This window comes from Crocodylus porosus, unplaced genomic scaffold (genome assembly GCF_001723895.1).
Source record: "Crocodylus porosus isolate Cpor-Errol unplaced genomic scaffold, CroPor_comp1, whole genome shotgun sequence".
Taxonomy (NCBI): Eukaryota; Metazoa; Chordata; order Crocodylia; family Crocodylidae; genus Crocodylus; species Crocodylus porosus.
The window spans coordinates 45,515,291-45,541,467 of NW_017728949.1; the positions used below are offsets into that span (position 1 = coordinate 45,515,291).

Genomic DNA, 26,177 nt, shown 5'->3' on the forward strand with positions numbered 1-26,177 from the left:
CCTTATACTGCACATTTGGCTGGACTATTCATGTCTATGAGAATAAGTAGGAGCACACTAAACAGCAGGAGCTTTGACATGCATGGCTTTTCTCTCTTCATTGTGCATCGTGGACAAAAGGCATGGCTAGTTCTACATCAGAGAAAAATGATGGTTGAAAAACTACTAAAAAGTATGTGTATTTTTTTTAATACATTAATAATGCTTGTAATGGGATGTTTAAATTCCTCCAATTGAAACCAGCCTGCCACAAGATCTGGGGTTGACACCTGTGGTGCAATAAGATAGTTGTTCAAAATACAGAGCAGGAACTGGAGGTGAAAAACTGAATGCAACTCACAAAAAAAACCCTTTTTTTAAAAAAGGCCAGATTTTTGTCCGTTTTCTCTGAGCATACGTTGATATATATTTTAATTTTATTTTTTAAATGTGATAATTAACATGTTGGTAGTAAGTACCTAGTACAAAATAAAGCTTGGAAAAAACATTTGAAAATGAGTCATTGGCAGGGATCCTGGTTTTCTTTGTTTAAAAGTGACAAATTCTCTGATAAAAATCCCAAATTCTGTATTAAAAACACCAAATCTGTGCTTTTCTGTGATTAAAACAAAATGTCACTGAGTGTGAGTGTGTATTGGTTGAACACATTGTTTTATTGATATATTTACAATTTTAAAGCCATTTGGAGGCCTACCAGTGCCTCAATCATTATAATAAAATAAATTCTAAATGCATATAAATCATGGCATTTGATTCTTCTGGTTTTTTTTATTATGGAAAATCAGAGCTTCCCTCTCCCCCTTCACTCACCAGGGTTCAGGTCCAGCTGTGGCTGTCTCCCCCCTGTGGCTTTGTGGCATTGAGTAGCCCTGATATGCTGGTGCCCTTCCCCTGCTGTTGCCAGTCTTTTCCAGTTCACCACCCACCAGCCCTGCCACTCACTCCTGACCTGCTGCCCCCCCACCCCTAGCTCCCCCAGTGCATGAGGAAGTAGATTGGGGGGGGGAAGGGAAGGGAGTATGTGGGTATAGGCAACCTGGGGGTCATGGGATTTCTGCACCCACAGCAGGATGTGGGGCTGCAGGTGGGCTAGACCAGCTCCAGTTTCACAACCTGGTGGGAGGGACTCTGTGTGGGAGGGAGTGCCATGCTGCCATGGCCACCAAGGTGAGGCATGGTGGTGGCACAGAGTTGTGCCCCTCACTGCTGCCGGGTAGCAGGGGGCCCCTCACCTGCTGCAGCCCTGTACCCCATTGTGGGTGCAGAAATTGGGGAGGCAAATGCCCCTCACCTCCCACTGTTGCCTGTGCCCTGTTGTCTTGCCCCTGCTTCTACCCGTATAGACTTATCTGGAGGGAGCTGTGGGAACTGCTCTCTACCATACTGCCTAGTTGCCACGTGTGCATGTGCACACACATATGCATGTGGTGCCCCCTGCCCCCTATGTCCCACTCCCTCCGGCCTGAAGAAGCCCCTTGCAGGCTGGAACTCTGCTGGCCTGAAAAGGGAAAGCCAGTTTCCTGGGCTTTTCTTCTTTAAATCTGTAATTTTCTCCGTTAGAGTAGGAAATCCATGTTTTTCCACGTCAAATGGAAAACCCGGTTCCCTGGTTATCAGCAATTTCCTTAGCGACTGGTTAACACTAAATCTTATGCCTAATAATTCTCAACAGTAGCATAACAATGGGTGTGCAAACCAGACACAAGGTGCAGGTGCTTCCTAAAGGGGGCCCAGAATGGAGCCGGGGGCTCTTACCTTCCTGTTTCGCCTTCCCCCCAGCCGCTTGCCTCTTTCCTCCTTTCCATACCCCACACAAACCTTCCCTTCCTTGTCTCTGGCTCAGGCAGTGGGGAGAGCACAGAAGTGGCAGCATTATGTGGTGTGGGAGGAGCAGCCAGAGGTTCACTACTGCTGGGGCAGATGTTACCTCCTTTTTGTTGCCAAAAAACAGCCACCACTGCTCTGTCCTCCTCACTGCTGGAGCTGAAGTTGGAGCTGGAACAAGGAAGGTAGGGCATAGTGGGGCAGTACTGCCTTGGGCACACTTCAGTGAGGCCCCTGTCTCTTAAACTGACAAAGTTTAGGGGCGTCTGTTAGTAAATGTGCATTCCAATTCTTCTAGCTCTCTCTCTCTCTCTTTTTTTCTTTTTCTTCCCCAGGGAGTGGAGCTACAGCAGTAGTCCAGGCAGCACTATGCAAACCCAGAGAAGAACGTGTAGCAATAAAGCGAATCAACTTAGAAAAATGCCAAACCAGTATGGATGAATTACTTGTAAGTAAATCCAAATGGGAAAACAGTTAGGTTTTTTTCCCCTTGAGCTGAGATTTTAAGCAGAAAATTGAGTTAAAGGACTTTAAAAGAACATGGATGTTTTACTACACTAAGAAATGTATCCAAATTATCCAGTACCCCTACCTCTCCAACACAGTAGGTATGATGGTGCATGAGTACACACAACAGGCAGTGGAAGACCAATTTTCAGGACTCTGTGTTTGGGTAGGGGAGAGGGAGAAGTTAGAAGATGTAGGAAGAACTGCTCTACCCAACATTAAGCTTGTTGGTTTTTGGAGACCCTGTTGTCAGGAGAGTGTGATATTTGAAGTACCTTTTAAAAAAAAATCTGCAAAGTAGAAACTTACAATTTTAGGGGACACTGTTGAGTCAAACTTATAAATGGCAGACCTGGGTAGCTTTTAAAAATACCTTGGAAAATACGGAAATGGCCAGATTATTTAGAGTTACTACACAGATGAAAGTTTCTTCCGTATCCCAGGAACTCTCTCAGACACAGTATGGGTTTGTGCCACCTCTGTGTATCAAATTTAGTAAGAGTTTACCAAGCTAATGCACCGGTCATGGCAGTCAAGTCAGCAAGTCACTCAGAACTTTTTTTACTAGCAGGCTTTTTAATAGTACCTCTTTTATTGAGGTGCTTAGTAAGATAAATTGCCTTATTATGTTGGCAGCGTAACAGTAATTAAAGGACATGAAACGTCTCCAAAAGGGACAGCACTTCTTGCTGCTTTGCAGGTTACTGTTGCCAAGAAGGTAAAAGCTTTTCCCCTCCCTCACCAGTGCAAAAATTCCTGTTGCTGAGCAAATTGATTATCTCCCGTGTGGAAGTGCCAAGGCAAGGTTTCATTGAAATTGTTACCGGAAGTTTACCCTCTGTCTAGTTTCTTTTACATGGACTGTCCTGTAGGTCCTGGGTTCTCCACTATAAATGCTTTTTCTCCAGTTTTAATGGCTGTTGCATTTGATTTATAGAGTGGGTATTCCAGACAAGGAACTGTTTTGAATCAATTGTAGCAGGGGATTTATCTCTTGGAAAACCTGATTTAAATGCAGTCTCATAGATCAGGACTGTCTAACCTCTGACTGGTGGGGGGCCATAGGACTGTGCTATGTGGGTCCCTCCTAATCCACCAAACAGCATGTGCCCTCCTGTACCATGCCAGTGCCCCATGCTACCCTGCATGGACTCCCTGGATCCCCCCAAATCACCTGGCTTTGGACTTCCTCAGACTTACCAGAATGGGATCAAGCATTGGAAGCCAGCAAAGGAAGGGGGAGCCCAGACACTCCAGCTGCAGGAACTCTTGGATCAGTGAGAGTAGGGATGCCCTGACTGGGAGCCCAGGGGGTGCATGTTAATCCATTGGGGGCCACATGCAGTCCTCAGACTACCAGTCAGGTAGCCCTTTCTTAGATGATGATAGAGGCCTTGCAGTGAAACTGAGAGGAAGAAAAATGGACTGTGTATTGTGAAAAACTAGGTGGTAACTTACCACACCATCTGATACCTCATTCCAAAATAAAGTTTCTATTAAAGCCAAACTGTATTATTTTGAAATAACAACAGTCTCTCCCTTAGACTGAGGTCAGAGACCATTCAGAGTACATAATAATAGTAATAAGTTTAAAAAAAAATTAGTTGTCATTGCCCTCCCCTAACCTTGTCTTATATGTTCATAAAAGACAATTTTTTGCAGGAGTTTTGAGAGATTCATTAAACTATCACTGTTAAGATTTCTTGTCTGTCTGCCAAAAGAGGCAACTTTGCTGTATCCTCTGCCTTCCTCAGACCCTGGATATTACTGGCAATGCCATCATTTTAATACATTAAGTTCCAGTTATGCTGTTTGTGCATTGTTCTTGAAAAAAAATCTTCCTGCTACTTTGTTTTAATTGAAATAGAAAGCCTTTCCCTCCCAATGCCTGTCACTACTTGGCTTTTATTCATTGCCCTCCTGTGTTGATTTTTCTGACTGAGTACATATTTACATTCTTTTTTGAGTCTGTAATCAAACACATGAAGAGCCAGAGGACCTTGATGATTTATGTTTACTCTCCCTCTACTTACATTTCATTGTTGCAAAATAGAGATGGTCTACTGCAGTCATGCATACAAAGAAACATAATTTCATCCTTAAAAAATATTTTATGTAACCTATGCAATCACCATTTACCTGTAACTGTAGCATTTAGAATACATTTTCCAAAAGTCTGTGAAAGCAATCTGTTTGGACACTTGATTTTTTTGTAGTGAAGCCTTTTGATAATGGTATACAGCATCTGAGGGGAAATTTTTTCCAAAGATAATGAAAGATGCTATAGAACAATTTTTCTGCTGGGTAGCCCACAAGAAATAAATACTTCTGCTTTATAGTGTATCCTTTCTTTGTAATAGTACATTATACTTGAAAACAAACAATTTTGTTCTTTTTGTTCATTTGCTTTTTATTTTTTTTAAAAAAGCAGCCTGATTTTACAAACTACAAATACAGATCTTTACCAGCATTGTCTACTGCTGTTTGTCTTGAATACAGCTTTTAACTAATAAATATCAGTATGAGAAGTTCATCCTCATAATCAGCACAGACTCAATAAGGGGATCAGTTTTCATAGGTGCATTAAGTGGCCAACGCTGATCTTGGATGGAAAAAAAATTGTGTGCGTATGAGATGGGGGAATGATTAGCTGATTCTGAAATATTACTTGCAGCAATTAAGTTGACTGATTATAGAGTACACACATAAGTAAGATCTAGAGTGCTGGATTGTGGGTAGGTGTTGTAGGTAATTGGCCTCTGTAAAATCTTTTTTAAAAATATGGTCAAATGGCTTCAAATGACTTCCAAGCTGACTCTGGTACAATAAGCCGGTGATTCCCAAAGGGTGGGTTGTGTCACACTAAATTATTTCTGAAAGAGAAAATAAATGCACTCTTACCCTGTCTGGCACCCTGCACATATCCCAGCTACTTTTACAGTTGATCCTCTGACTGCTGCCATGGCTGTCCCCTTCCACCCCCATCAATCCACTGTGCTGAGAGTGGGCGGGCAGGCTGACACACAGATGGAGCTGTGCTTTGCAGCCCAACTTGTCCCCTCCACTCCTCCAACACTCCTGGGACCAGGTTGCTTCAAATCTACAGTCTGTGACAGGGAGTCTCCTAGGGGACGGTTAGAGCAGGACTCTGCAGCTTGGGCCAGATCTGCCCTGTTTCTAAAACCTTTGCCTCTAGCATATGGTCATGGGGCTTCGGCAGCATTTGGCAATAGGGGGTGCCTTCTGCAGGCATTCTCCTTGTGGCATTGGGGAGACGAGCTGCAGTGGTGACAGGGTTCTTGTGCCCACCCACCTACCAGGCTCTGACCTAGGGTGGACTCTAGCCCTCAGCTGGAAAAGGTTGCCTACACCCATGTTAGGGGAGTCATCTTCACCTGGGTCAGCTGGAGCCTTATAAGCTGCTGCTGTCCTAGAGGTGGAAACTGGAGAGTGCTGGCCTTTTGGATGGCTGAATTATTACTTTAACTTGGTCCATTTTTAAGTGCAATAGCTGGTCCTTTCAATTAGCCTGCCTATGCTTTAGGGAAGGAATTCCTAGGTCTGAGTAATGGATTTATAACAGAACTGTGGCATTTTTAAATATGATCATTAGTTCCCCCTACAATAGGATAACCCCTTGTCTTCATACCTTTGCTATCAGGAACTAAAGGTCTATCTACATTACTGAAAATTACAAGGCTGGTTGTTCAAAAAAGGCCTAAAAAGAACTACTTTTAACCCAGTAACATCCTCACAAATAGTTCACTGATACAGTTTAGTGAAAGAGAACTGTTGAAAGAAAAGACAGGTGAAGAAGACAACCTACTTCTTACTCCACCACCAGTTATAGGTACTCTAGAAGAAGGAAATTTTTTAATATAGATTTACCAAATTCATAATTATCCCTTACTCTTGATTATACTTTGAGTGGGAAGGGGTTTTACTTCACTGCCTGGCTCAGTCCTCCCAGGAGACAGGACCGGGTTATGTGAATCAGCTGTACAGTGGGGAAAAATGAAGTCAACAAGGATGCCTCAGATAATAAAAACCCCAAGGTGTCTCTCATATCTTCAGCTGTTACTATGCTGCTTAAAGAAAATGAAGAAAGAAATGTTTTATTTCTCAATGTATTAACAGTACTCAGAAAATTAATCTGTGGTTTTAAAATCAAACCTAGAAGCACAGGTTAATTTATTAAACGATAATAAAATTGACAAAGACATTTCAAAGAATGGGTCTAATAAAAACAACCAAAAAAACCAACCAAACCAAACTCTGAATAGTAAGGATTTTATCAGTTCTTGAAAACTGATACAGCTGATGAACTGTACAGCTGATGACAACTGATACAGCTGATACAGCTGATGACAGTCAGTTTCTGACAAAATTCCTTCCCAATTTTGATTTAGCTTAGTTCCATTAGAAACAGAAACAAAAAATTAAGACAGCAAAAGTATTTTATTATTTATTTTTTATCCACTCGAGAGAATCTTTTTAGTGTGAAACAGAGAATACTATGATTTTTAACGAAAAGACATTTTTCTTAAGCTATTGGAAAACAGTTTATATATCAAGGCTATAATCAATAAGAATATCAGCTAGATATCCCACTGAGAGTTAGTTTTAGGAGCCTATATGTTAGGTATCTGGTGATAAAAGGGGCAGTCAACTGTCCTCTTAGCAGGATGGAAATTAAAGATGGTCTTCCTCTGCAAAGTACGGAATATGATAAACAATTGAAGAACTTGGTTCCTACCAATGATTATCTTAATCTTGTATTTGTGAACTCGAGATTGACTAGATTCTAAGGAGAAGCGAATTGTTTGATCTTTGGATGAGATTGGTGTGGAACATAGCTGGATTGACAAACAACTTGATCCATCGTGGACAAGTTTTATTAATGATTTTGCTATTGTGATTTTACAAGAGACGTATGGGAAGGTGGTGTGCATTCCTGGACTTGTTTCATTTTTATAAAAATGCCTGGAAGGGTCTAAGTAAAGGGTGATGGCAGGGAGACCTGGTTACTCTCATTTCAATTAGGAGTCTGACTGAGGGATTAGAAATCAAATTGGAGTCTAAATACCTACTAGCAGTTTTATTAAACTTCATGGTATCACTCCTTTAATTCTTTTAATGACTTGCTAATGTTTATTTCCCACCATTTACATCAAGAACGGTTGCAGTCTTGAAATTTGAATTGTTACATAATACCCTGGAGTTGATCCCAGATAGATAGGCAGAGTTGGAAATAATAAATAGCAGGTGATTTTAATGCTAGATTTGGTTGCACTGATATCTGTGATGATGAAAATGAAATATGGGGAATTCCCTCAGCAACTTTGTGATGAGACATTCAAATTAAGAAAATTTTGAAATCGATTGCAGAAGAGAATTTTGGAATGCTTTATGGACTAACTGGAAAGGATATACTTGGGGCATTCATGTTTGTTAGAACTAACAAAGAAAGCTGATAGACTATATACTAATAGAACCACATATGTGGCATAATTAGAAATAATTTGTAATTCTGCAGTGCATAGAGTGTGACCACTTCCCCATGTCTCTAAAAATTTCATTAGAATTTCATGTGGAGTCTTTTTCATCTACTGTGCAACTAGCCCCCCTTCCCCATGTAAAATTGGTTAATAAAGTGAAAATTAAATGGAATGAAGAGTTAAGAGAGAAATGTGTTACTCTAGCTAAAGGGAGACGAGGTTCTTTGCATGAATCTGATATCTTTAATTAGACCAACTTGAATAGTTGGAAAATAATTATTATTAAGCAAGCTTTTGGGTTCAAAAACCCTTCGTCAGCTTCAAAAACCTCACAAGAAAATCACTCTCTCTCCAGTCTCTCAGTTCTGATCCTCAGAGGAAACTTACAAAACACTTCCCAGACATGAGCCTATGAACTCCACTTCATCTACCTCCTGGATACTAAAAAGCATGGATTAAATATAGACATTGGATTTATGACACACTATAACCTGCCTGACATCTGACTCCCCAGGTATCTCTCCACTATTCATTCCCCTTCTCTCTCTTCCCCCCGTCCCAGCCTGTCTCTCACCCACTGACTCCTCAATCTACATCTTCACTGACTACCTGTCTTGTATGCAGACCAACCCAGCCACTTGCTGCTTTACTTTTCATTCCATCCAGGAAGAGCACACACCAACTGCTGAAACTTCCTTAGCCTGATGAAGCGTTTTTGAACCCGAAAGCTTGCTTAATGATAATTATTTTCCAATTATTTAAGTTGGTCTAATAAAAGATATTAGATTCACGCAAAGAACCTTGTCCGCCTGTGTCCTTAGACCAACACGGCTACAACCTACACCCCTCCTCTAGCTAAAGATACTTTCTTAAGCCCCTCACCTTGAATACTCAAAGAAAAAGACTCCCAAGGAGCAGCTACTTAATGGTTGTCCAGCTGCTGGAAAATGATTTTACAAAGCCTTATCTTTGTAAGGATTAGGTGTCAGTGGCTATAACAATGATTAGGACTGCTGTAAAGCTAAGGACTGTGATGGAGAAGCCATGGAGGAATAGAAGTCTATAAATGATTGCGCCAGTTTCCAACAAATCAAGAAGATTAAAAGAAATTTAAAAAAAATCTAATGGAAGAAACAGTATCAAAGGATGATGTGGAAGGAACTGGTAGCTGCAGGGCTATAAAAATAATTAATGCTTTTGGCAGATTATAGCCAAAGAGACTAACATTTTTAGCTGAATCCCTGATGCACATATTCCTGAAGAAACACAAGTTTTGTTTCATGAAAACATGTTTAATCTACTCGTACCTGGTAAGGAAAATAATAGCTGCTTGCTGAAGGAAACTATCTGTTAAATCACAGGTAGACCATTACCTCACCTCTGAATCTCAGGTAAGATCATATCTATCTCTGCTGAGCAGTGAGAAGGCTGCTGACCTTGATTTTTCTTCCCCCAGTAATCTTGGGGTATCCAATTTTGACAAAAGCATTTAACATAATTATTTTAGAAGCATTTATCCTAAGTATTAGAATGAAAATAATATTAGTCCCAATCTTAAAAAAATGGTGATAAGCGAGATCTTGCAGCATTTTGTCCTATTAACCTTATGTCTATTCTAGCCAAAATATTTGGGAGACATTTAGTCTTATCTACAACCATGGATTTCTGAAAATAACGTTCTAGAAAAAAGAGCAAGCTGATTTTGGAGAAGGCTATTCTTTTGTAGACCACTCAGTTGCATTATTTGATATCCAAATATGTAAAAAGACCAAACCTTTTACATGTAGCCTTCATTGTTCTAAAGGGAACTTTTGACGCCATAGACCAATTAAAAATTATGGATGAAATTGGCAGAGACATCAATGGATAAATTCTGCTACAGTTAATCATTGCTTCTTATTCAAATAAGAATATAAGAATTGCCTTTTACTGGGCAAGATCATAGGTCCATTTTGCCTGGGTATCCTGTGTTGCACAGTGGCAGAGCCTGGATACTGAAATGGAGAACAAACTGGTCATGCCCAGGGTTTTTTCCACTGTTTCTCTCTTATTTTCAACCTCCAGCATTTAAAGTCTAGGAAGTTCTGATTCAGAAGCTGTATCCCTAACTCCTATACCCAATAGCTACTGATGCCCCTTTCTTTCAAGATTTGTCCAGTCCCTTTTTTAATCTGGCTAAATTGTCATCTTCCACAACATCTTGCAGCAATGAGCTTTAATTACACGCTGTGCGAAAGAGGATTTCTTTTTGCTAATATTAAACTTAGTACTTACTAGTTTCAGTTTGTGACCCCCCCTCATTCTTGAACTGAGAGAGCAAATAAATCCCTATTTATCTCTCTACCATTTAGATTTTGTAAATCCTTGTCTTGTCCCTCCTTAAGTCTCTTCTAAACTGAATAGGCCTACTGTCTTTTAATCTCTCCTCATATTGAAGCCTCTCCATACCAGTAATAATTCTTGTTGCCCTTCTCTGGGTGTTCGCTAGTTCTCCTATGTCCTTTTTGAAGTGTGGGGACCATAAATGGGCACAGTATTCAAGGTGTAGATGCACCATGATTTTGTAAAGGGGCGTGACGATACTTTCTGGTTTGTTTACAATTGCCTTAATAATCCCTAACTTTTTTTTGCCTTTTTGATGGCTGCTGAGCACTGAGCTGATGTTTTCAATAAACTGTCCACAATGACTCCCAGATCTCGTTCCTGTTTGGTAACAGCTGATGTGATATAGGTGTACTTTGGGTTATTTTTGTCTATGTGCATCACTTTATTCTTCTCTACATTGAATTGCATCTGCCATTTAGTTGCCCATTTGTGCAATTGTGCCTGATCCTCTGTAGTTCCTGACAGTCTGCCATGGTCTTTACCACTTTGAATAATTTTGTGTGGTCAGCAAATTTGGCCACCCCACTCTCTCTACCTTTTCCAGATAATTTGTAAATACACTAAACAACACTGGTCCCAAAACAAATCCTTAGGGGATCCTGTTGCCTGTTTAGTTCTTTCCATTCTGAAAACTGATGATTTATACTCTTGCTTTCTATCTTGGAGCCACTTTCTAATGTACAAGTAGATGTTCCCTGTAATCCCATGACTACTTGACTTTAAGAGCCTCTGGTGGGGGGACCTTGTCAAAGGCTTTTAGGAAGTCCAAGTATGCTATGTCAACTGGATCGCCCCAATCTACCTGCTTACTGACACCCTCTAAAAACTAGTAGGTTGGTGAGGCATGATTTCCCTTCGACAGATCTGTGTTGATTTGTCCCCACTAAGTTATGTTAATCTATATACTGAGCATTTTTTAAAAAATTGTTTATACTAGTTTTCCAGGAAGAGAAGTTAAGCTCACTGGCCTAGAGTTTCCTATTGCCCCTCTAGAGCCTTTTTAAAATATGGGAGTCTTATTGGCAACCCTCCAGTCCTCAGGTACCAAGCTTGTTTTTAGCAATAGGTTGCATACTACAGTTAGGAGTTCATCAGTTTCCAATCTGAGCTCCTTCAGGACTTATAGCATCTACAGTGCTTTATGGGATCCGGGGTGCCTGTCCAGTAGTTTTCCAACTAAAACACGGGTATGAAAAGTATACTTGCTTCATCTGCTACTTTTTAATCTATTCCTGAATGATATAAAACCTGTGCCAATAGGGAATCAATTCTGTGCACCCATGACATTGAATAATCTTGTCCCTGTTGTGCTTTATGCAGGTGACATGCTATTAATGTTACAATTCCAGATAGGTCTTCAAGAGTTATAAGATGCTTTTCAGAGATAGTGGACATATCTACATGTTCATTAATGTGCCATAATTATGTTACATTAAGTTTAGTACCTGTAATGTACTAAATGAGCTGTAATCAGTGCTACTGTGCGTTAGCGCAAACAAACAGTATTTTGTGATGTTTATGTGTAGTAGACTAAATCTGTTGCACATTAGTGCACTAGCATGGGTTTTGCCTGCTGTACTAATGCGCAGTAGAATTAGCCTACTGTGCTCAAAGCATCTCATGTAGATGCGCCCATTGTGTCTCAAAAAGCTTGGATCAACACTGCTACCTCCAAGGTACTGGTCTTTGGGAATCAAAGGAGGAAATTGGCATGGGTTTTGTAGAGAAATAAATTGGAGCTGGTGTCCTCACTTAAATACCTTGGAATCTATTTCAATAAAAATCTGAGCTGCAGTAAAAATACTGAAAATCTAAGTGTCAAAACAAAACAAACCTTGGGTGTAGATTCATTCTTTTACAATAGGGCAAGCAAAAGAGTGGTACTGGCAGCACTGAAGTAGTCCATTTTATTGTATGGAGCAGAACTGAGGGATGTTCACCCCATGGTTCATTCAAAATAGAAAAAAAATTAATTACTTTTTAAGGTGGCTTTTATGTCTACCAAATTCTGTGACCGGGGGGGTGCTTATGCAATCTGAAATAGGGCTGCTTAATGTGAGCCCTTTAACTAAATTATTAGATAAAAATTAGAGCTTGCTTCCCTTTTTAAATACCCTATGGAGTGCATTTTAGAAGCCTTTCTTTTAAAGTCTTTCTAATTATTGTAACTTGGGCAGTAATTCTCAACCAGGCGGCTGTGGGGTGCCATACAATATTAACACTGTCAGGTGTACAAACACCTATACATAATTCACAAGGTAAGACTAGAGATTTCAAATAGGATCTAGTGTCAAAAATATTTTGACCTATTGTGGTTTTTCTTATTCTTTGCCGGAGAAGAATTGCTGTGTTATTTTTTCTGTAGTAATGAAAAAAGTGAAAGCTAAGAGATGGCATTTTCTGAGGGGTGACCAGAGACTGTAAAGGTTAAGAACCACTTGTCTAGAACCTTTGCTTAATAACTTGCTAGAAAAAAACCTATTCTGTCGTAAATCTCACCCTTATCATGACCTACAGTTAAATATGATAGGAATAACTAACAGGAATAAATGATCAAAGCAGTTTTCTCTTTCTCCTTTTACAAGAAGCTGACTAAAGCAGCTGCTGTAAGGTAGACACTTTGCTTCTTTCCCATTTTGAAGGACATGGGTAAATCCAATATGTACATCTCTTAAACAAATAAACAAACAATGAAATGTTCTAATATGCAAAGTAAAGAGTTAAGCCTTTGATAGATATATAAATAGATTATGTCTTTTTTTTTTTTTAATTCCTCCACATGTCTACTAGTGACTGGCTGAGGATGGTGTGGCTTGGTTAGTACACTATAGGACTATAGTGGTTAGTCCTGTGGTGTAGTCATGGCAGCATACTCCTCCACTCAGGACCGTCATGTTTTTTTGTTCCTGTACCTGTGAGCATGCTCCTTCCTCTTGTGCTTTGTTCCACTTAATTTTGAACTCCACATGTCCTCTTCCTGTCCATCTGTCCTTGTTACTCTGCCTGTCCATCCAAAGAATAATCAATGTTGGTGTTTCTTTGCATATGTTGCCTTGGTATTTCCAGCTGTAAAGTGCTTTTGAAGAAAAGCCAGGGGTGGTATTGGTTTGTTCCACGACAACATTTGTTCTTTAACTCCACCAATTTCCATGCTGTATCATGCTTTTCTTATCCTTCCTCTCCTCCAACCTTCGGTACTTGGAGACTCTTGATTATTACTCCTCTGAACTGATGGCTTTCATTCTTCCTTTTTCTCAGAAGAATACTGATAGAATTATGCTTCTGTCTTTCCAGTGAGAGTCTCGTTAATATTTCCCATACTAATATATTTTGTCTTGTACTGTATATGTATACACCTATAAACAGCTCTAGTATGCTGTTTCCTATGCATCCTTAACATATTGTTCTGATAGCTCACTTTTAAAAATAACAAATGAATGAAGCATGTAACAAAACAGAATTGTTTGGTAAGACTACTATGCAATGTGTGTTCATATTCCTTACAGAAAGAAATTCAAGCGATGAGTCAATGCAGTCATCCCAATGTAGTAACCTATTATACATCTTTTGTGGTGAAGGATGAACTTTGGCTAGTTATGAAGTTATTGAGTGGAGGTAAGTTGCTGATTGCCCTTCAGCAGAGCTGACCCGAGTAGGGTGCGGGGTCCGAGGCAAATCAACCCCCATTCTGATCCCATGGGCCTGAAGAAGTTTCTGCTGTAGTGGTGACAGTGTCAGCGCCAGTGTGGGAGGGGGAGTAATGAGCAGCTGGACGCAGAGCTACCGCTCTGTGCCACTGCTCCACCCAGCTCTGCAGGGCCCGCCAAAATGCGGGGCCCTGGGCAGTTGCCCCAATTCTTCCCCCCTGCCCCCCACCGGGGTCAGCCCTGCCCTTCAGTTTGTTTCTTAAAACTGTGTACAATCTCATTTTTTGTTGTACATCGTTTTTAAAATAATTTATTAAAAAAGGATGCAAACTTCTGAAATGAAACAAAAAGGATGTGCTCTGAAACCTACAGGCTTAGCTGAATGACATAGTCTGGATGTTTCATGTAGCCTTTTTTATTTTAAGAAATGGGCATCAGCAAGACATACGGAGAGGTTTGTACTGGTGTCAGGCTCTAATCAGTTCTGCTGGACTTTTGTTTTTTCTTAAGCACCATTTTCTAAAATAAGAAGAGTAGATGACCCACTGTAGTTTCACTGTGTTCCTCCCATCCTTTTACCTAAGGAAGAGGGGCTAGTACCATTTCCTGCTTATTAGTCCTGTAATAGGAGCTGTCCATGTCTGTCTGTCTGTCTGTCTAGTCCTTTTCTGGACAGTTGGGCAGGAGGAAAGGTAAATGTTGTGTATGTTAGTAGTTGGGGAAATCAATTTGGTCATTTCATTTTTCTTGTTAGTTGCCATCATCAGTTTCTGATCGGCAGCCGATTCCTATTACATTGTCATAATCCGAAAATAAATGTTAAGAGGTCTCTTAAAACAGAGAGGACTAGAGAGATGCAGTGTTGCTTTATATACACAAATTGGAAACTTGCAGCCTCTAACTCAGCTCATCAAGTGCTAGGAAATGCTTGGCTAAAAAAAAAATGTTGCTATTCAGAAATACGAGAAAATAATTAATAAAGACCCTCCCCATGCAGAATACCTTATACATCAAGCTCCATGTTATTATAATGTAGTGTACTTTTTATTTTTGTGGCACAGCTTCTGGAACTGGACCTGGCTTCCATAGGATTTATGCAAGGGTTGGGGCTCTGAATTGTAAACGTATGTTCTAGTCTAGCTTGTAAAGTGCTTGTAGTTTTAAGTTAGAGTGCTCTTGAAACATAACACTGGTAGATCAAGAAGCTGTGTTTACAAGTAGAATATTGAGTGTTTATAATACTTTTGATCAGTGTATTACCATGTTTCTTTTCTATTTAGAACAAGTTAACCATACACCATTATAACAGATGGTTAGCTCTGAGGGTCCTTAGACATGTGAAGATGTGCGTGTATCTAAGAATTCATGTGGTAAGGTTGCTTCAAATTAAACAGTTTTATTTTTTCTCCTGGAAACCTGAATTTGTCAATTTAGGTTCGATGCTGGATATAATAAAGCATATTGTCAACAGAGGGGAACACAAGAATGGTGTACTTGAAGAGCCAATAATAGCAACAATTCTTAAAGAAGTTTTGGAAGGTTTAGATTATCTACACAGGAATGGTCAAATTCACAGGTAGGAGCACATGTACAGTGCGCTGTATTTTAAGATTGCATTTAGAACCTTCTATGTTTGACCAGTAGGTTGGCTAAATTAATTTATTTTGATGGTTTTAATAAGTATATGAAATGATTTAGTAATTACTGATTACAAGCAAAATAAAGTTGGTGTGTGTGCTCATTACAACTCTCCCCTGCTTCCGGCCTGGAGGTGATGAGCCTGGCGCAGCTGTTTGTAGCCAGCCTGCTGCTGAGCCCACTTATTATTTATGTGTACTGTCATTGTCTGCATTACTTGCATCTTTGCTTAGATCAAATTAGCTGGTTGGCCACAGAGCTTCTCATGGGTCAGACAGCTCACCCTTGAATCCAACCTTTATGGCTTTTCTCTGCAGTTGTTACTGCTATTGTTGTGGCAGTGGCCGTGGAGCTGGAGTGCCAGCACCCAGGTGGGGAATGCTTCATAGTTGCCAGCAGCAACTTGAAACAGCTATTCCATTTTGGTCACATTCAACCCTGGGTTCTGGCCATGCTGATGATACAGCTCTAGCAGCTGTAATGACAGGGCTTCAGTGGTGGTAGCAGCAAGTCCTGGTTGCTGGTGCCCACAGTAAAAGCCCTGCAGACTAGGTGATCCACTTTTGTAGGTCGTATCTTGCCCATGGGCTATATTTTTGACACCCCTGGCTTAAATGAAGGGTATGTCTGCACTGCAGTAAACAAGCCCAAACTGTGCTTTACGTTGCTGTGGCTGTATTGCTAGTGGTATTGAAGCTGGCTAGTTTAAAACTAAAACTAGATTGGATACCTGCAGTGCAGTTCAGTGGAGTGTATATGGTACTCCCAGGATGGCTGTACCCCTTGCTCCCAGTCTCCCTCCCCCAGGGTGGACAGACTGCACGATGGGAATAGTAGTCAGAGACTTTAGGTCCCTGAAGAAGGTAAGAATTGCACCCTTCCACCTCTTTGCTCAGAGGCACATTCCCTTTCCTTTTCCCATACTCCCCACCTGCCAGTGCTGTTGTCCCAACTGGCCCTGAGGGGAACAGGAATTCTAGAAGTGCTCCAGCCAGGTTGGCAGGGGCTGGGCTTAGCCCAGAGAAGTGGCAGGTAGGTGTGTACACTCTCTCCTTGCCTACTCCTGGGCTGGTAGGAAATAGGGTGGGGGGAAGGCAGGGAGGAGGATCCTACCCACTTGTTTGCTGATGTTCTGGGCTGAGCCCAACCTCCATGCAGGCTGGAGCAGGACAAGCAGTCCCCTTGCCCCTAGGATAGCAGGGATAGCAGCAGTGGCAGGTAGGGATGAGGAAAAGGGATGTGTTCCTGAGTGTGTGGGGAGAGATTTATACCTTCTTTGGGGATTTAAAGTCCCTGGCTTCTGCTCCTGCTGCATGGTCAGAAAGGGGGATTCAAGCACACCACTGCACCCCCTCTGGATCTGCCCTTGAGTGTATCTATAACTTTACATTTTAATTTGATAAGAATAATCTGTTGTTTGTATGGAGTTTCAGTGCAGTAAGGTCCTGAATGGGATAACCAATATAAATACAACATAGCCAATAAAAAGAAAGTAAATATGTATTCCATTGTGACAATTAGTTAGTGCTTACAGCAGTCCTAAAATCTTTTACTTGATAGTTGTGAGTTGAAGAGCCCATGCATGTTGCTGATGTCTCCTAGTAATTGCCTGTTCTTCAGCCTTGCCCTTCTGTATCTCCTTTCTCTTCTCCCATGAGCTTCCATGGTAAAGATAGCTCATGACATTTCCATGCTGTCGGGGTATAACTACTTCCATGATGCTCCATTTCTTTCAGTGGGTTAGAGTCTTTGTCAGAAGCACTAGATTGCAATCTTGCTAATATTTTTTTGTTAAGGTGAGGCTGGCTATACAGAAAGATGATTATAAATGTCCCAGAATGGGTACTGCTCAGCTGGATGCAGTAAATGGTTGTTTGTCCTGTGTAGCACGTGCGGTGTTCACATGATTTTTAACAAACTAACCACCTCTCAGGCAAACTGGGAAATATTTTCTTCTTTCTTCAAAAGGGATGGATGAGAAAATAGAAGTTGGGTTTCCTGACTTGACTTCCAGTCTTGAATTTCAAGAAATTTGCCATAATTTGTAGTCTTCATTAAGTACCTTTTAAGGCTGAGGGAAGTTTGCTGCGTCTCATGTGTCTTGTTAAGAAGAAAAAGGTTTTCTCAACTCTACAGGGACTGAAGAAATTTGGAAAAGGTTTTATTGTAAGATTGAGTTGAGAAATGCAAGCTTTCTATGTTTTTTTTTTCTTCAAATGGTTTATAAAGGAACGCTGATTAGAGATACTACTTCCAAAATGGCTTGTTTTCTTCTTTCCACAACCACCTGCTTCCTTGCCAGAAAATGTCATTGAGTAAAGTGTTTTCAATGGCAACAATTGTTAATTCTTCTCAGTAAATCCTAGGAAGATTGACTCATTGAAATTAATGTTTACAGTATGCATGTTGAACTTCCTTCCAAATGGGAATATAAATTTCTATTTTTAAAGAGGGTCCTAATCCAATGAAGTCTTAGACATGTGCTTATCTTGAAGCAGTAAATAATCACATTATGTATGTAACCAAATTCATTGAATTTTAAAGCTAAGCATGTATTTGTTTTTGCAGGATTGAGTTCCTAAGGTTTGTTTATTAAAAGAAAACAAAAAACAATGCAGCACACTATAAAACAAAACAAAAAGCAAACAAAAAACCCAGACAATATTAGTAGCTTTTGTTCTTCAATCTGTGGTGAATTTATTTCTTGTACAAACTGATCAAAAGGAGCATTTTAGAGGTAAATAATGGAAGCACCTTCCCCCTTCTCCTTTAAAAAAAAATTACTGTTTTCATCAGTTTTTAGGATGGAAACGATTAGGGCCAACCATTATAAGCTGGCCAACTCCCTTGATATCAATGGAGTTCTGCTCTTTTACATCAAAAATGATTTTATCTCAAGTTGCCATCAGTGTCCTTTGAATTCTGCCCTTTACTTAGTATTACATGCCAATTAAATTCTGTCACTTGTTTCTCTCTCCCCTTAATGTTAAATATCAATGGCTTTTCTTTACTGGCTTCTTTATGGTGATAGATCATGAACCAAACATTTTTTGAGTGGCTGAAGCTTATCAATTTTAAAATGGCCATCTTGTGATGATCTTGGAATAAATTTCATAGCCTGTGATTATAGTTCCTCTGCATAAGGTCTAACCAAACTTATTTGTGCATTCTAGGGATTTGAAAGCTGGTAATATCCTTTTGGGTGAAGATGGCTCAGTACAAATAGCAGGTAATGAAGCTGATCAAAATGTAATGGTTTGTCAAGGAAAAACAGGAAATTGGCTAATCAGGATTAAAGGACACATCTGGGTACATGTGGCATATGTGCTATTTTATAAGATTCTTCAAATTATATCTTTTTATATGGCTAATTTCATAAAACGGCTGTTAGTTGAGAAATGTAGCGCAGTAGCCACGTTTCACATTATAGGGTGTTCAGAGCATGTGAGAGAAAGTTTTACCACTAGTGTCAGAAAACATATTTCTACTCTACTGTTTCTTGTGACTCTACACATTGGGGAAGAACCTCTTAGCCAGAGGTCTACCAATTCACATTCACATTTGTGTTCAGCGCGTTATTTCAGGAAGTATCCTTTTAAGTAATTTTAATGAATCATGGTGATTTGAAGAACAGCACTACAATACATACTGCCATTTATAGTGATTGGCTCCAGCACTCTTTACTATTGTTGTAGAAATGCTTGGAAAAAATGCTTTGATTTTGAATGCTAGCATTTTGCTGTAGTAATACAATGGTCAAAACTTCTTGTAGTATCTTGACTTCTGCTTTTCTTATAATTAACCTACATTTTATCATAGTTGTACCAAACAGCTTGGTAAATCTCATGACGATTGAATATGTACGTGCCTTTTGAACTGCTTTTTTATAATAAGCCTAAATAGGCGTTGAAACTGGATATCTCACCTACAGCTTCTGTTCTTTCAAAAGCAAAATTCTTATCAGAAGAGAGTATTAGTCTTTGTTTTTCAAAGCAGAAAAAAATCTTAGGTTTAGTTCAAAATATGATATGTACAGTTTTTGAACTGCAGTTAACAATGATTTCTTTTTCAATTAATGCTGAACTGAAACACAGAAGAGTTGTAGAGCATACTTATAGCTGTATCTAAAATTACCAAAATGTTTGGACTTAAACAGTTTAATATTTGAGATCCTCTAGCTTTCCAAATTCTCCAAAATCTAGCCATACAATGATTACATTAGATTTTTTTTTAAGTCTTTATTTGATTTGAACTTTAGATCATCTGGTTCATATGAAATCCCTCTAGTTTCTAGTCTTTTTATGACCAATATAGGGTTTCTGGCCAAGTTAGCCTTGTGTCTTTTTGGCTGTTATATTGCATCTTCTTTTTCTAGCTTTACCCCTTTGATTTGATCTTATTCTTTATCCTTGCCCTACTCTAAGCATTCCTTTCCATGGGTAAACCCTTTTATTGTGCTGTAAAAATGTCCAGTTAATGAGGATTAAGTGTCACAGTTCGATGTGCAGACAGCAGTTTGTCTTTGTGGTACATTTTTGTCTAGAAGGCTATTCTAGTTCTTACCCTGGGAAGGAGAATTGGATCAGAACTCTGTTAGCAGTTTTGAAATGTGATTGCTATAAAGCCAGTAATAGCTAAAAGCAAATTTACAGACCAAAAGTGTCTAAGATGTTGTGTCCTCTTGTATGTTGATCTTTCTTTAAGAAGCTTATTCTAAGCCAGGCATGAGCTATTATTTCAACTGGAGGACTGCTTAATGAATTTTGGTTAGCTATTGAGGGCTGCATGGGTAGCCCCACCCCTTGACAGTTGTCTTGCCTCCTGGTCACCATCTTGGGATCAGAAGTCCCGCCCCTAACCCCTGACTTAGGCCACTGGAAGTCTCTCCCCTTGCCCCCCAGAAATACTTCTTGGGGGGGGGGTTGCCATTGTAGAACCAGAAAGAAACAAAAGTCGCTGAAGTTAAACACCAACTGTAACATTTTAGTTTTATTACCAAAAATATTTTTGTCATGATTTATGTTTGCATACTATATATGGAGATGATTGCATAATAACTCAAAAATAAAGTCTTAGACTTGTATATGATGTGGGGAGGTGTGCTTGGGGTGTGTGTTTGTGTGTATAGTGAGGTGTATGGGGGGGGTTGAGGAGGTGTGGCTATGTGTGTGTGTGTGTGTGTGTGGGTGCAATGGTATTTTTGGGGGGTTTGTACATGTGAGGAGTTGTGGGGGGCAGGTTGTGGATGTGTGGCATTTGTGGGGTGTGTATGGGGGTGGGAACTCCTCCCATGGTGTGCAAGCTCCCACAGGCAGGAGCAAAAGAGGCAGGCAGGGCTGCTCAGGCGCCTAGTGCAGGTGCTGTTGCTTAGCAGCTTGTGGCTCTGGCCAGCACTGAGCATTGCAGCAAGAAGCACAGCTTGGCCAGCCAGCCTCTGTCTCTGGGGCTTCCCACCACACACATGCAGCTCCTGCACTTGCACACCACGGGGGAAAGCCCCACGCAAGAGCAGTCTGCTTTTCCCACCCCCTGCCGCGCAGGTCCTCAAACTCCTTGGGGAAGCAGGGAATGGGGCTTTATCGGGTGGAGTCCCGGGACATGCACAGCAGGAGCTGGGGAAGGGAGTTGGCTCCCACTTCCCCTGGTGGCGCACAAGTGTGGGGACTGTACATGCAAGGCAGTGAGCTCTGGCGATAAAGATGGGCTGGCTGAGCTGTGCTCCTTGTGGCAATTTTACAGCTCCTGCACCTGCATGGGGACCCTAAGCCTGCTGCTGGTGCTGCTGTTAGTAGTGTAATAATAGGCTGTTAACTAATATGGGCCTTATATGTGTTGACTACTTGGAAAACAAGTTGTGTCTAGACTTAGAAGGATGTTAGTTCTCAACCCATGAGTTGTGACCCAAAATGGGTTGCAAGAGTTCAGAGGATTACAAGCCATGGGTTGAGAAATGCTGATCCCAGGAAAGTGCTTAGACTATGGCAGAGGGGCAGTGGGAAGGTGCCTGCCCCTTCCAGTGGGGGAACAAGGTGGAAGAGAGCTGTGAGGCTGCACTGGTTGCTTGTAGGGTGGCAGGGAGATGCTGTTCTGGGGGCAGAAGGGGCTGTGACCAGGTTGCCTAGAATGGTGCAGCAGCCCAGGGCAAGGGTTGCCACAGGCCTCACCTCCTCCCTTCAGCTCGTGCTGGGGCTGGATGCACTCTGCTGCTGCCTGCATGAGGCCAAACTACTGCAGCCACTGTGCTCTGGCCCAAGCAGGGGCAGCTGGGGGGCCTCTGGCAGGGCTGGGAGCTGTGGGCTGGGAGTGAGGTATACTGTCAAGGCTGTGGGGACAGGGGCTGTGGGTTGGAAGTGAGACACACCAGCATGACCTGGGGGGAGCCTGGGGATTCTAGGGTGTGTACCAGCAGGGCCAGGGGGTTGCGGGTGGGGACAGACCATGAACCTTTGCAAATGGGTCCCTGTAGAAAAAAGGTTGAGAACCACTGGTCTAGGGGTTCAGTCTAGCAGGGTCCTCAAAAAAACCCAGAACTATACTAAGTAGTACCAGTCACAGACCTAGAGGATTCTGGACAAAATCACCTTGGGGAAAATAAAAGGAACTATATAACTTTGTGTATGGTTTTGAATTTTCTTTTTAATGTTCACAAACTCCTTTTTTTCACTTCTTGTGGGGAATAAAAATCTTTAGACATTGCATTGGTAACCAAATGTTTCTAAAATCATTGCAGTTCCACATCTTATTTAATACTAATAAGGTTGTAAAGTTTGGTGACCTGTGCAAGAGAGATAATTGATACTTCATCGATATTTCAGCCTTCTAAACTTGAATTGCCTAGAGAAAATATAAAAATACCATGAAAAGCATAAAGGAACAGAATTCCAAGTTGAGGTAAGGAGCACATACTAATAAGTTCCTTCCTTGTTATTCCAGTTGGAGAGTAGGGAAAATATGTGGTTTATTATACAGAATTTTTAGTCTGTATAAGAAGTGATAATTTTATTGCAAGGTGTGAAAGAAAGATCATGCAACTTTTAGGAATCTAGGAATACTTTCACCTTCTGTGGAACCAAGAATGAAAATTTCATCAAACTGCTCTTTCCTTGTTCATTGTTGTGGCTGTGAATATTTAACTAACCTCTTCAAGTGCCTTTTGAAGCCTCTTCTGAAACTGTTTTTAATAGAAATGTTTTAGCTAATATTATTCAGTTAGATTTAAACTTGGCCTGAAAAAGTAGGTGGGTCATGTAAAGTATACACAAGATTTTAGTGCTTTTCTTTCAAATGTGAAAGTGTAATAATAATTTTAATATCGGGAGGTTGCACCCAAAAACATGGGTTTTAGAGTTCAAGGTAGCATGACTCTGGCAGTGCACCTTTGGGTGTCTTCCACTTTAAGGGCAGTGTCAGGCAGCTACCTAGGTGCCTGATGGTGGCAGCCATTTTGACAACCTGGTATATAAAATCTGCAATGTGCTGCTGCCAGCCCAGGCAGAAACATTGCCTGGCTGAGCTGCATGGGACATCTAGTAGGTAGGAATAGGAGGCTCTTTGTCCTGGGCACAACCTAAAACTGGACCCTGTCAGGGATGGGTGGTTTGGTGGGGCTTCTGGTGCCACGGGAGTCCCCAGGTAATGCCAGGCCAGTTACCACCTGGTGAAAGGTGGGTTGGGGTGCCTTAACCCCTAGCCCCTACAATTTGTTGGGTTTGAGAGCCAGACATGGCTACTGCCACTTGAGCCCTATGGGGTGGAAGACCCCAGGAGAGGAGTGGGGCCAGGCACAGCTGAGCCTTTAGGGGAGGAAGACCCCAGAGGCCCCTGGTGGGGAAGATAGTTGTGTGGCCCTGGAGAGAGAGGGCAGTTGTGAAGGCCCTGAGAGGGCAGGGATGTAGATGGCCCTGCACAGGGTACGGTTGAATGGGAGTAGGCCTGAAGGGCTGTGCGTGAGGGGGGTTGAATAGGGAGTAGGCCAGAAGGGCAGTCCTAGGAGCTGATGATGATGATGAGAAGACCCCAGAGTGTGGTGTGGTGTGGTATAGAGGTCTTAGAGTGGGCACAGTAGGAACCCCAGGAGTGGGGAGTAGGCCAAGGTACATCTTTGGATGCCTGAGGCCATAGTTGGGCCAGAGGCTGAGTGGGGAGGGCTCAGCTAGAGAGTTAGGTGCGAGTCCTGACCCCGGTAAGTCCTCTAAAGCAAGGAAGCCATATGTGAGTCAAAAGAAAGAGCAAAAGGGTGAGCACAATGACCTGCTGCTCCAGGGAGGGAGTGAGAGTCCCTGTGAGACCCTGGAGCACAGGTTGTGGGGTAGGTTATAATTACATCATGTGGATGCCATCTATGAGGCACGGGCTGTGGTGTAGGGAAGGGTTGAAGCTGCAGATAATGCCCCCTGGTATCGGGGCAGGAAGTGGGCAGTCTCCCACATTATACTACTAGTTTATGGGAACAGCAAAGTCGTGGCAGGAGAGACTGGGTGGACTGCCCCATAGAGACAGGTAGTTGGGCCAGCATGAGACTTGGCTTTGAGCATGCCCCCTGTCACAATGACATCTACTATGTTCATTGTCATTTTTCCTTAACGTAATTCCAAGGCCAGGGGGAAAAAAATCATCTCAAAAGGTATAATGCCCAGGTACCATAGACCTGAGCATTTCCTCCTGAATTGAGACTGGCAGTGGTTCACATCACATCACATAATCACTGTGCTGTTTTTGGAATAACTTTCAGGATTAGAGTGAGATTGCATGTAAGTAACTAATTTAGCAGTAGAACATCCTTTCTGCTACGATGTGTGTGTTTGAATGTTTGTTTGTTTGTTTATTTTACATTGACCTTGGTGTCATAATCAGAAATTAGGTGGGCACAGAAGACCTTAAGTCTCATTGACTTGGTCCATACACCATACTCAGGGCTTACTGGAAGTTATCAAGGGGTTCTATGTTGCTCCAGAAAATGGTGCTTTTGAGTAACCTTTATTTCATGTAAAAGTTTATAACTAGTGGGTTCTCTCACTGTATGTAGAATCATCTCAGACTCATTATTTTTCCATTCATAAAATCCTTAAGAAGATCCATTGAATACCATAGTTAACAGGTCTCCCTTGGCAGCTGTAGTGCACAGCACTGCTATTACTGCATAGCATTATTTGTCATCAACTTCAGTTTCACTTTTTTCTCTTTGTGTAACCTTTTGTTCAAGTGCTTTAGAATTGTCACTTCTCTGTGTTTAAAAGAACAGGTCTAGGCTAGGCCAAGGGGAAATCAAATGTCTCTTGAGTAAGCAACCTGTATTTGAGGGATCTACAAATACATGGGCTAGAGAGAAGAACAAACCTTCTTTTTACTGAGTAACTGTCATGACCTCCTGTTCTTTGTTCATCTACTAGATATGATTTGTCAGAAAATATTCTGCTAATGTAACATGCACTTGGAAGTCCTTCATATCTGTTAAAACAAGAAATTCTTACCTATGGGGCAACACATGCATAGGTATTATGAAGTTTATTGTTTTGCAGTTTGTCTTCTTGCATTTGTCATCATGGGTAAAAATAAATAATAAAACAACATAGGTCAATAAAGACATACAAATATATATGTGTAAATAAAAATCTATAAAAAAAATTAAATATTCCTGTAGTGAATGAAACAAGTGAGCCCTGGAGAAATAAAAGAGCTAGACCCATCTTTCATCTGCATTGCTCATTTCATTCAAAGAAAACTTGAGCAATTTTTAATGCATCATTATTTTGTTATGTAATGTATTCAAGTAATAGTAAAAATAGTGCATTCAAATAATAGTAAAAATTTAATTACCATCTCTTAATTTTAATTCTACTGCTATCTACAGAATTGGCTTATTGATGATATAGTTATTCTTTTTTCTGTTACGGATTTACTGCTGTTAGCCATTTTAGAACATCAGCAAGTAATACAGCAGTGAGTCCTGCACTTTTAGCATTATATGAAACAAAACAACATGCTTCTTGTCAGAGATAACAACTGCATAGCTGGATGAGTTGTGAGGCAACTGATGTGCAGCAGTAGCTGTTTAGGGTTTCTCTCTTTATCTCATAATTATAGAAGTTAAACTCTGGTAATAGAACAGTTGTTTAGTTCAGTGCACATCACCCCAGCATAGTTCCTACTTACTGCAAGACAGAGTACCTGCATAAGACATCCACAGAAAGTCAGCGAATGTACAATTGATAATGTTTGGGCTGCAAATGTCTATTCTGTATTTCAGTAATGGAGATGTATCACTGTTAAGCTGTTGTGAAAGAATAACAGTGCAGTATTTACTGCTGCATGCCAAGAATACTGGGTTAAAATGGAAATAAGCTCTTGAGTTAAGTAATTCATGCCAGTCATTTAACAGGTTAATTGTCAGTCCAGACAACTTAAGAAATACTGTCCTAAAAAGGACTACACAGGAGATTATTTTTAGCAGCAGCAGAAGGTAGCCCTTGGAACACTTCACTTGAAAAATGGCATATTAGTTCCTCATGTGGTGACTAGCAGCGGGTTATATTAAGGAGGAATACACATCCTCATCAATTAGCAAGGAGTCAGGGGAGGGGCGCTCTGAAGTGCTTTGGGTTAGAGTACAAGGCAGTCAAGGGGAAAGGGACTTAACGGTGGGAGTCTGCTACAGACCTCCCAACCAGGGAGAAGAGCT

General features: G+C 41.0%; 1 protein-coding gene across 2 annotated transcripts in view; it reads left to right on the plus strand.

The window, feature by feature from the left end:
• The window catches only part of STK39 (serine/threonine kinase 39), a 204,214-nt gene that overhangs the window by 42,704 nt on the left and 135,333 nt on the right, over positions 1-26,177 (plus strand). The window contains exons 2-5 of one of the 2 annotated variants that reach the window (XM_019554213.1): positions 2,160-2,272; positions 13,721-13,829; positions 15,296-15,437; positions 18,673-18,728. In XM_019554213.1, the coding sequence (XP_019409758.1) occupies positions 2,258-2,272; positions 13,721-13,829; positions 15,296-15,437; positions 18,673-18,728 (322 nt within the window). In that variant the 5' untranslated portion in view covers positions 2,160-2,257. The remainder of the gene's footprint in view (positions 1-2,159; positions 2,273-13,720; positions 13,830-15,295; positions 15,438-18,672; positions 18,729-26,177) is intronic. The other variant, XM_019554212.1, reaches the window with a different exon arrangement.